The sequence below is a fragment of the Cryptomeria japonica genome, chromosome 4 (assembly GCF_030272615.1).
Source record: "Cryptomeria japonica chromosome 4, Sugi_1.0, whole genome shotgun sequence".
NCBI lineage: Eukaryota > Viridiplantae > Streptophyta > Pinopsida > Cupressales > Cupressaceae > Cryptomeria > Cryptomeria japonica.
Genome location: NC_081408.1, coordinates 343,040,102 through 343,051,156, shown reverse-complemented (window position 1 = coordinate 343,051,156; position 11,055 = coordinate 343,040,102). Strand labels below are relative to the sequence as shown.

Below are 11,055 nucleotides of genomic sequence, written 5' to 3'. Positions count from 1 at the left end.
GAGTTTTATGTTTGCATTACATTCAGATCTTAGTTTAATATTGTTTCAAACCCATATACTTTCCAAAGAAACAAAGGAATAGAAGCCCTAAGACATCATTTGGCTCTCTTTGACAAGAGTTAGTCAAGTTTAATCACATTTTTGATGGCTTCATATTTCAATATTTGTGTGAAAGTGGATATTGTCCCTACCCCTACCTTGCTCCATTTTTCATACAATACACTTATGTATCGCATTTTGTGATATGATCTGAAAAGTTGTCTAATTCATACACTAAGCATATTCTAAGGCAAGGACACAATGTTTGGGTTTGCATTCCTCTGCATTACAAGATATCATCTGGCAGTTTTGAAGATAAATTGGTTGAGTTGAAAACTAGGTATATTTGAAGTTTTAAGTGGTAACTGCAGCACACAAAAAAGTCAAAAAAGGTTGAGTAATGGACATCGAGTAGACATTGCAAACTTGTTAACAGGGAAATTTGAAATGCTCTGCATCTCATCATATAATTTTTTTTTCTCATGCAGTTTTGAGGATATGTTCTATAATGTCCAAGGAATGTTATTCTAGAGTTTTAGTTATTTTGGAGTTCTATTGGTTCTGCTTCCAAGGTACTAAGTTGATACAGTGAATTGACATGCTTTATTTCTCATTTATGCAAGAGACTTGATGTTTGTGATAGCTTAAAATAACGTGGAATGGTAAAAGGAAAGACTATAGATGTTTAGCAAGTCTTATAACACTCATTTTGTAATGTCCCCCATTAGAACACTACTTGTTTCCCAATAGTTACATACATCATTTAACATTGTCGTGTCTTAAATTAGGTTATTAAGATTAGAAGTATATATATAATGCAATAAATTTACGCTAATTAAATTTACCTTAGGGTTCTCCCTCACTTCTTCCCTAAACCTATGGAAGATGATGGAATTGTTGTGCTAGGACACTCAAAAATAGTCTACAAGAAGGCTCCCTCAAGGTTTCTTAGGAGCATATGTTTATGCTCATCTCAAGAGTCTCCCTCAAGGCTTCAAAAATATATTTCCTTACCCATATTGGGATTTACTTATCTAGTGACCAAATTTCTCTGCCTCTCCCTACACAAACCCCCTATCCTTACGTAGGCATTATCAGAAGATTAAGGATTGGGCTATATATATATGTACTATGAAGGTTTATTAAATTAAGAACAATTGTCATACATATTGCAATCTATATTAATATTACTACTAAATTCTGCATACAAACATTATTAGGCTTCATATATTAAGCATACATATTCAACAAATCCCCATGCATACCACCAAGAATAAAGATGTTACTGTCTATAACTTAATAAAAAATTTGATCTAATCTGATCGATGGTGATGTCACTAGAGACTTTTGATTCCTTTCCTCTGTATCACTATATCTCATGTTTGAGGGAGTCACAAATTTTGATTCCATGTCTTTTGACCATCACTAACTTAATTAAATTTTAATTATATTCTTTTATATTTATATTTTATTTTTAATTTTATTATTATTATTTATCATTAAATTCTATTTCAAAGTGGGGGCATTACAGTCTGACCTACTCAAGATTGCTTGTCCTCAAGCAATGATCATGGAGTGTTAAAAATGATTTCCAATATGAAATGGCTTTGGAAACACAAATGGAATAAACATGTTGGAAACATACTAAGCATGAAGCAAACACAAAGCATACAAATGGATATATGCAAACATGGAGCATACATGCAAATACATGTATTATTAGATTCCTTCTTTGACTAGAATGATTCATTGATTCATGTTTATCATGCAAGATGGCATGATCAAAGCTCTAATACCAATTGTAATGTCCCATTTTAGAACACTACATGTTTTTCAATAGTTATATATATCATTTAACATTGTTATGACTTAAATTAGGTTATTGAGATTAGAAGTATATATAATACAATAAACGACTAAATAAATTTAGGGTTTGCCCTCACTTCTTCCCTAACCCTACAAAAGATGGCGGAGTTACTATGCTAGGGCGCTTGGAAATAGCTACGAGCGAGCTCCCTCAAGGTTTCTTAGGAACATATGTTTATAGCCATCTCGGGACTCTCCCTCAAGGCTTCAAAAATATATGTCCTTACCCATCTTGGGATTTACCCATCTAGTCACCGAATTACTCCGCCTCTCCCTACACAAACCCCCTATCCCTACACAGGCATTAGTATAAGACTAAGGACTAGCCTACATATATATGTACTATGAATGTATATGAAATTAAGCATGATTGCCATGCAAATTGCAATCTATATTAATATTGCTACTAAACTCTGCATAAGAACATTATCAAGCTTCATATGTTAACCATAAATATTGAATACATCCCCATGCATACCACCAAGAACAAAGATTTTACTGCTTATAACTTTAGAATAAAAGTGATTTGATTTGATCGATGGTGATGTCACTAGAGCCTTTTGATTTCTTTCCTTTATATCTCTCAATATGAGGGAAAGGTCACACCTCTTCATCATGTATGCCCTTTGGCAATAGACACACCCTTTCACCATTAGCACCCTTTGAAATAGTGCAACTCTTCATTATTTATATCCTTTGAAAGCACCATAACCTTTCATGATCAGGTCTGCACTTCTGATTCCTCTAAATTATCCCCCCTCAAATGAGGTTCTTTTCTCCCTTTTATATATCATGTTTAAGGGAGTCACAACTTTTCATTCCATGAATTTTGACCATTCATTAGCTCAATTAAATTTTAATTATATTTAATTATATTCTTTTATATTTTAGTTTTAGTTTTAGTTTTAGTTTTATTCTTTTGAATTTTAAATAATTTTATTATTATTATTTATTATTATTTCAAAGTGGGGACATTACACATTTCGTGATTTGCATGGTGTTATTTATGTTCCCTAATACCAAAATCAATTTGATTGCAGTGATATGTGGTTAAAGGGTTGACTTGACTTGGCAGTTGGGTTTGCAGATGATGAATGGACCTTGAGTTAGTAAGTGTGATCTATGTCAATATGAGAAGATGGTTTTGGGGTTAGTTAAGCCCTTTGCATGGTCTATCGTGACCTATTTTCCATGGTTCATATGTTTTGGAGTTGACTTATGTGATATCACATGTTTCATCCAAAGGTCACCTTGCAACTGACTATTTGATGATTTCAAATGTTACATAGGATATATATAGAAGATCAAATCATTTGGAAATGTGTGGAGGTGAGAAAGCATGTGCAGATGTTGAAGGCAATGAGCCAAAAGTAGTTAATGGTGCAAAAAAAAATTATTGTTGATTGATCAGTGGAGTTAAGCCATCAATCACAATCATTTCTCTTTTTCAAATTGTAATATGTAGGGATTTGTTGCTTGCTTGGGTTGTAGCCCTAAATTAGAAGTGAAATAATTTATGCTAAATACTTATTCACCTACCGCCCCCTTCTCAGTCCACGGGTGTGTTCAACACTTTATTGATCATTAAAAATCTCTACAAGAGGATGATATTGTAGAGGGTGAGATTTTGGATGCAGTCGTAGATGTGAGAGAAAAATCATTTCTTCCCAATGAATATTTAACCATTTCTCAAATAGTGAGTACAAAGATTAAATAAAATTGTGATTCCACAATCAAGCACACCATGAAAGAAAAGTTGTAAAATAAAAATAATATGCTAAAACCTAAGATCCAATGGACAAAAATTCATAATAAACAATTAAAACCCTTACCGAAAAGAAATGATAAAAAAAGAACTGCTTACTACTCAAACTTAATTTTATAATACTAAATTTCTTCTCAATCTGATCCCAAAAGTTTCAATAGTGGTTCCACAATCAGACACACCATGAAAAAATAAATTGAAATATAAAAACGACATTGCTAAAACCTAAGGTTTAGTGGACAGAAGTCCATAATAAACAATTAGAACCCTTCTTACCCAAAAGAAGAAAGAAAAGACAAGTCACTCTTCAAAATCAATTTTACCTTTTTTCAATATTACCCTAAATTAAATGTCCTTCAAATTTGGTCCCAAAATTTCAATAATTTTAAACTACATTCAATATTTAAATCCTAATTCTATTTAACATATTAAAAAACCTCATGAGATAAATCCTTCCAATCTAAAAGTTCTGTCAAAGCAGTTTTGCATGAGAGATGGCCCAATAGATTCCCCTCATTTTACCGACCAAATATTTTAATAAACTCTACAGTAATTCTTTAACAAGATGACTACTGATATCACGCACCCACAATCATTTTCATCCTGAGATGACAACCACGATGATGATATTGCCATGCCATTTTTACTAGAGACAAAACCAGTGACATTGAAGGCGATATATATACGAAAGGAAAAGGCGATAGGTGGATATGATTCAGCCTTCATGATGTTGCCTGACAGCCATGCCTCCTGCGTTATTATTATTCCTTTTGGGTCCCTCCTCCCGTCAATCATTCTTTGCTTTCCACTCAAGCCAAGTTGATGAAGAAAGCAGGAATCGCCATGAAATATCAACGGAGGGAAGAAGCTACACCTACACCTCACTTTAGCTTGCTCGAATAATCTTTATATGCGCTTTCCGCTGCAATATCAAACCCCTCTCTCACTCTTGATTCTCCAGGACCCTGGATGTTCAGTCTCGGAGGCAGCTTATTCCAGTTCACTTCCCAGGCGTTTTAGTGTTGAAAAGGAGTTTGTTGATTCTGTCTTTGTCTCTACGTTGTGGTCGTGACTGTGTGTGGGAGATTTTGTTCCCTCTCGCGACAAATTGTTTGGAATCTGTGAAGAAAAATTCTAGAGGAATGACCAAAAACGGAGACGTAGTTATCAAGGTTTACATGATTCTGTAGCTTCTTTGTTGTTATTTTGTTAAAGGTGCGAGAATTTGTTACAGGGGAGGCGGTTTCTTTTTCCGAATCTGTAACTGTTTAGAGTACTAAGCTTACGTTTTGTTTGTTTTGATGTGCAGACTTTTGTGTTGAAGGTTTATATCCACTGCGAAGGATGTAAGAAGAAGGTTAAGAAGGTCCTTCAAGGCGTCGAAGGTAGGTATTTTCATTGAAGTTTGTTTCGAGGTTTAAAAGTAAACAGTTGAGCTAAAGGCTGATGAATTATTTGTTAATTTAATGGTTAAAACCCTAACAGTGTTGAAAATGGCGGCCGGCTTCTCGCATTTCTCTCCCTTTCGAGGTTTTAGAGTAGACAGTTGAGCTAAAAGCTGATGAATTGTTTGTAAATTTAATGGTTAAAAACCCTAACAGTGTTGAAAACGGCGGCCTGCTTCTCGCATTCTTCCTTTCGAGGTTTAAATGTAGAAAGTTGAGCTTAAAGCTGATGAATTGTTTGATACTTTAATGGTTAAAACCCTAACAGTGTTGACAATGGCGGCCGTATTCTAGCATTTCTCCCCCTTTCGAGGTTTAAATGTAGAAAGTTGAGCTAAAAGATGATGCATTGTTTGATAATTTAAAGTTTAAAACCCTAACGGTGTCACAATTTTTGCCCGCAGGCGTGTTAACCACTACTATTGATGCTCCGGAGCAGAAGGTGACTGTAATTGGAAATGTTGCCTCGGCTGATATTTTAGTGAAAAGGCTCATTAAAGCAGGAAAGCACGCCGAAGAATGGCCACAGCCTCAAAGTGATGCACAGAAAGACAAACCGAAAGACAAGGAGAAGGATAAAAGCCCTCCGCCGCCGCCTAAGCAGAAGGAAAAGAAAGACAAGGAGAAGGAGAAAAAGGCTGCGAAAGATGAAGATGGCGAAGAAGTGCCGAAGAAAGGCGGCGACAAAATTCCTGCAGTTAGCGCCGAAGGGGCAAAGAAAGGTGAAGATCCTGAAGAAAACAGCACCGAAGGAAACAAAGGCGGAGCAGGGGCTGAAAGCTCAAGCTCAGGTGGAGGAAAGAAGAAAAAGGGCGGAAAAGGAGGCGGCGGAGCAAAAGCAGAACCGAGCTCTGAAGCAGCTGAATTTTCAGGGTTTAGTATCGTAGCGAGTGGCGTTGGCGGAGGGTATGGTCACATGAGCGGCGGAGGTTATGGTGGAGGGTATGGTCACATGGGCGGCGGGGGTTACAGTCACATGAGCAACCCGGGGGACGAATGGATGAGCCACGCTCATGGAATGGGTGGAGCGAGCAATCAGCCTATAGTGCAGTATGTACAATATGTGCCTCCCAATGCACAGATCTACACACACCGTAGCACCGCCACTGTGCAAAATGCGGCCTACCAATTTAATGATGAAAATGCCGCATACGCGTTTAATGATGAAAACACAGGCAGCTGCTCTGTGATGTAAGAGAGTTACTTAGGCTCTAGTTTCAAATCATCTTCATGACAATTATGTATTTGATTACTTCTTTTTGTTACAGAGAATTCTTAACTGCGCTCAGTAGGTAGATTTAGGTAGCTAACTTTCTCAGTTTCCAACCTGGCACAGGCAACATGGTGTGTAATAATAATAATAATAAGTTTATGTACTTGTTATGTGCAGTCATCTGTCAACTTTTGTGGTCGCGTCATCTTCTTGTAATCATTCTCCGTATATAAAATCACAGTAGCTGCAATGGTTTTTGGTGTACTATTTGTTTTTTAGATTCATGAATGAATTTTAATGGTCTAAGTAATCATGATGAAACAAGTTAACTTATTTTCAATTTCTTTTTCATGTTGGTTTTGTTATTATGAATCTTGATTAAGAAATTATAGCTGTTTTGTGAAGTCTTATCTTTGGCAAAAGCTCATTCAAACTGTCCATCTTTAAATTATTAGCAAACTGATGAAATACCATTTTGTTTCCACCGTCCTCTTACTGCAAAAGATGCACGTCCTTTCTTCCCATTATTTTTTGGAAACCTTCCATCTACTGTTTGCATTTCAAATGTTAAGATTTGAATGCTATTTCCATGTCTAAGCTCTCACCTTTGTCAATATGGATGTGAATGGAATAATAATAAAATGTTTCTGATTTAATGATGAAAACACAGACAGCTGCTCTGTGATGTAAGATTCGCTGATGGAATCTAAAGCTCTCTTGCATAATCATCTTCATGACAATTATGTATTTGATTACTTCTTTTTGTTACAGAGAAGTCTTAACTGCGCTCAGTAGGTAGATTTAGGTAGCTAACTTTCTCAGTTTCCAACAAGGCACAGGCAACATAGAGTGTAGTAATAATAATAGTAAGTTTATGTACTTGTTATGTGCAGTCATCTGTCAACTTTTGTGGTCGCATCATCTTCCCGTAATCATTCTCGGTATATAAAATAACAGTAGCTGCACTTGCTTTTGTGTACTGTTTGTTTTGCAGACTCGTTTTTTGGTTGACCATTTGACTACTATTTGTTTTCCATGTTTTAAGCTCACAGAATTTACGTGCCTTTGTTGATCTGGATGTGAATGGAATAATTATAATAATAAGAATTTGCTTCAGTGCACATTTTCTCCTTTTCTGTTTTTAATTGCAAATCTCAGTTCAGATCTACTCATCTTTTAACTTTTGTATCGTGCGATGCGATTTTGTTTTCGGTAAGTGCGCTGACGTCTATTTTTTTCTATATATTTGGTGTCTTATGTCGTGGGATTATTTTTTAATGTAGGTACCTAATGTAATTTTGTTTTAAAGAAGTGCATTTACAAGATTTTAGAAAAGATTGATGATTTTTTTATTTTATTTATAAGATGGCAACAATTGAATTTTATAAAACTGTTTATTATTATTATTATTATTATATTATATTATACTATGTGATATATTTTTTTCTGAAGAGATTATTTATAAATTTAAAATATATATTTGATATATTATGCCATGGGATTTTTTTTTAAATGTAAATATATGTTTGTTTTTGGAAGTGCATCTACTAGATTTTAGAAAAGACAGATGATTTTTATATTTTATTTATATGATGGCAATAATTAAATTTAATAGATATGACTTGTTCTTTATTATTAAATTATATTATGTGATATTTTCTTTTTTGGGAGAATAGTTATAAATTTTAAAAACTAAAATTCATGTTACATAAAAATAAATTGCATTTCATTTACAAGATTTTAGATAAGATTGAAACATTTTTTTTTTTAAGATGAAAACAATTGAATTTTATAGGTATGAGTTGTTTTTTATTATATAATGTGATAAGATTTGATTTTTGGTGGAGGGTACTTACAAAATTATAAAAAAAATCATTTTTCATAAAAATGAAGATTTTTTTTTAATTTTTTAAATGGAAATAATTGAATTTTATAGATATGATCGGTTTTTTATTATATTATATGATTTAATTTGATTTTGTTTTGGGAGGGTATTTACACATTCTAAATTTTTTATTTTTTATTTTTTTTCGAATAAAAGGGGTAAAAACTTTATTGAAGATCAAGCACAAAAATTACAATGAGGACTAAAGCCTCAAGGCCTCAAAAAAAGAGCCCTAGGCCTAGACCAAGATTAACCAACATCATAACTATCCATGTCCTCAGCAAAACTTGACAGTAATCCGGGGAGAGATGCTCCCAACATTCAATCTTCCAATCACTATCGTGTTCTGAAGCCCACTTAGCCAAACAATCAGCTGCTCTATTCCATTCACGAGGAATGTGGATGAAGGACACCTGCTCCATTAAAGAACTAATCTAAAGAATCTGATGAACAATCCCTGCCAGCTGCCAGTTAATCCCACTCACCTTCTGCTCAGTCAGCAAATTAACAATAATTTGTGAATCCGACTCACAAATAACCTTCCTACTACCCAACTCCCAAGCTCGCTCCAGGGCATAGAGAATAGCAAGTCCCTCCATATAATTATTAGAATGCCTCCCTTTATGCATCGAAAAGAAGAAAACTGCCTCTCCCATATAGTTCCTTCCCACCCCACCAACCCTTGCAGGGCCTGGGTTACCCTTGGAGGAGCCATCGGTGTTAATCTTGATAATCTCATCCTGAGGGGGACTCCACTTCCCCACCCTTTGGACCTTCTTCATAGCACATCTACCTCTTCTGACACAAGCAGAGGCCAGAGACAACTCATGCCATCCCAACCTACTCACAATATCTGCCTCATCTCTATGCAAAGAAAAATTCACCTCACATTTAGCTTCCACTGTCTCTCGAATTATAACCATGGTTCTATTCCAAACTTGTTGCACTAACAGTCTAGCCCAGATCCTTCTGTTCCTCTCAAGCCAGATCTGCCAGAGTATGAAGATGGGCCCAATATACCAGACCGTCTAGAGGAAGGAGGACAAGAAATGAGGTCTGCCCAGACTGCTCCAAAATTCCACCAAAGAATCAGCATGAACACATGGACTCTTCCACACCCCCCACCAGTAGTGCCAAAGAAGCATAGAGAAGGGGCATTTGAAGAACATATGTGAGGAGTCTTCCTCCCCATTACCACACAAAGCACAAATAGAAGGCCCCAAGAATCCCCGCTTGCGAATATTATCCCAAGTTAGGCATCTATTCAAAGCCAGAGTCCAAGCAAAGTAGTTGCACTTCGGCCAAGAAAAATTGTTCCAAACCTGTTTCCACCAGTGCACCTCTCTTCCCTCCATTATTTGGTTCAAGAGTTCCTTGTACCCACTAGCCACAGTAAATATTCCCTTAGGATTTAGAGATCAGGCAAGTCCATCCCTACCCTTGAGGGCACTACAGTGTCTACTCGCCAGGATGTCTTGCAACTCAACACACTCTTCCTCCATCCCAACAACCGGCCACTCACTAGGAGCCTTCCACTTTTCATACTCCAGCCACCCACACCAGTAAATAGCCTTGAAGTCACTCACCCTTGACCACCTTGCCTCCAAAAATCTCTGGCTAAGGTTCCCAAGATTAGGAAATTGGACAAGGATGGGGGGTAACCCATCCCAAGAGTTGTTCCAGAAAAGGACCTCTTCCCCCCTCCTGCAGATCCAAAACAGTCCCTCCTTAATGAGAGATACCCCCTTCTTGAGAGTATACCAAATCATTGAGCCTTTTCCCTCAAGCAGATATCTTGGAACCTCCTGTACTAGGATCCTCTGCATATATTTGTAGGCCAAAAGCTTAGCCCAACCACGATCCTGCTCAACACACCACCTCCAGTACAATTTAGCCACCAAAGCCTCTCCAAATAAGATAGCTTGCCTTAAACCAAGCCCCCTCGACTGCTTCGGGCTACACACCAGGTCCCAATTGACAAGACTCCATTTGGAGGAGGATATATTGCCTGCCCATAAGAATTGCCTAGCCAAAGAGTCCAAACCCTTCAAGAACCACATAGGAGCCACTTGAAGCATACAATGATAAATCGAAAGAGCCTGAACCACCGATTGAATCAGTTGCACCCTCCCAGCAAAGGATAACCATCTGTGAGTCCAATGTTCCACCTTCGAGCGAAATTTATCCAAGATACCCTGCCATGACTCCCGAGGAGGGTTACCAGGAGAGATAGAAATACCAAGGTAAGTCAATGGCAAAGTGCCCACTTGAAACCTCAAGATAAGAGCAATCCTCCTTTGAATAGCTCCAGGAGTGTTGAAGAAAAGAATAGAAGACTTATCTTCATTGATCAACTGACCCGAGGCCGCCAGATAAACCTCCAAAACCTTCTGAAGATTAGTAGCTTCTCTGATCTGAGAAAGCCCCATCAATGCCGTGTCATCAACAAACTGCAAATGAGACTGAGGCTGCAAGTCATTACCCCAACTCCACCTCTGAATACTACCTAGACCCACATTATGCTTGATCAACCCCCCAGAACCTCAGCCAGGAGAATGAATAAGTAAGGGGAGAGGGGGTCCCCCTGGCAGAGGCCCCTAGAAGCACCAAACAACTCAGTGTGATAACCATTGATTAGCACTGAGAAAGAGGTGGATGAAACACAACTCATATCCCATTGCATCCATTCCTCAGCAAAGCCAAAAGCCTTGAGGATCCTTTGGAGGAAGGACCAACAAACTCTATCGTAAGCCTTAGCCATATCCAACTTGATAAACATAGCTTTTTCCTTGGAGGAAGCCATAGAATGAATGGTCTCCGTAGCAATGACCACACCATCCAA

At 37.0% G+C, this 11,055-nt stretch overlaps 1 protein-coding gene across 1 annotated transcript; it reads left to right on the top strand.

Moving 5' to 3' along the window:
- The first annotated feature begins 4,436 nt into the window (after positions 1–4,436).
- LOC131063611 (heavy metal-associated isoprenylated plant protein 34) lies at positions 4,437–6,592 on the top strand. Its single transcript, XM_057997493.2, has 3 exons — positions 4,437–4,842; positions 4,980–5,055; positions 5,520–6,592. Exons 1-3 carry the CDS (start codon positions 4,813–4,815, stop codon positions 6,308–6,310), a joined length of 897 nt encoding a protein of 298 aa, XP_057853476.1. The 5' UTR covers positions 4,437–4,812; the 3' UTR covers positions 6,311–6,592.
- Positions 6,593–11,055: the final 4,463 nt, after the last annotated feature.

What these genes read in the sequence shown, in the direction of transcription:
- LOC131063611 (XM_057997493.2), top strand. Translation starts at nt 4,813, where the DNA reads ATGACCAAAAACGGAGACGTAGTTATCAAG. An exon ending in ACGGAGACGTAGTTATCAAG is followed by an intron (nt 4,843 to 4,979) that starts GTTTACATGATT and finishes TTTGATGTGCAG; the next exon opens with ACTTTTGTGTTGAAGGTTTA. An exon ending in GGTCCTTCAAGGCGTCGAAG is followed by an intron (nt 5,056 to 5,519) that starts GTAGGTATTTTC and finishes TTTTGCCCGCAG; the next exon opens with GCGTGTTAACCACTACTATT.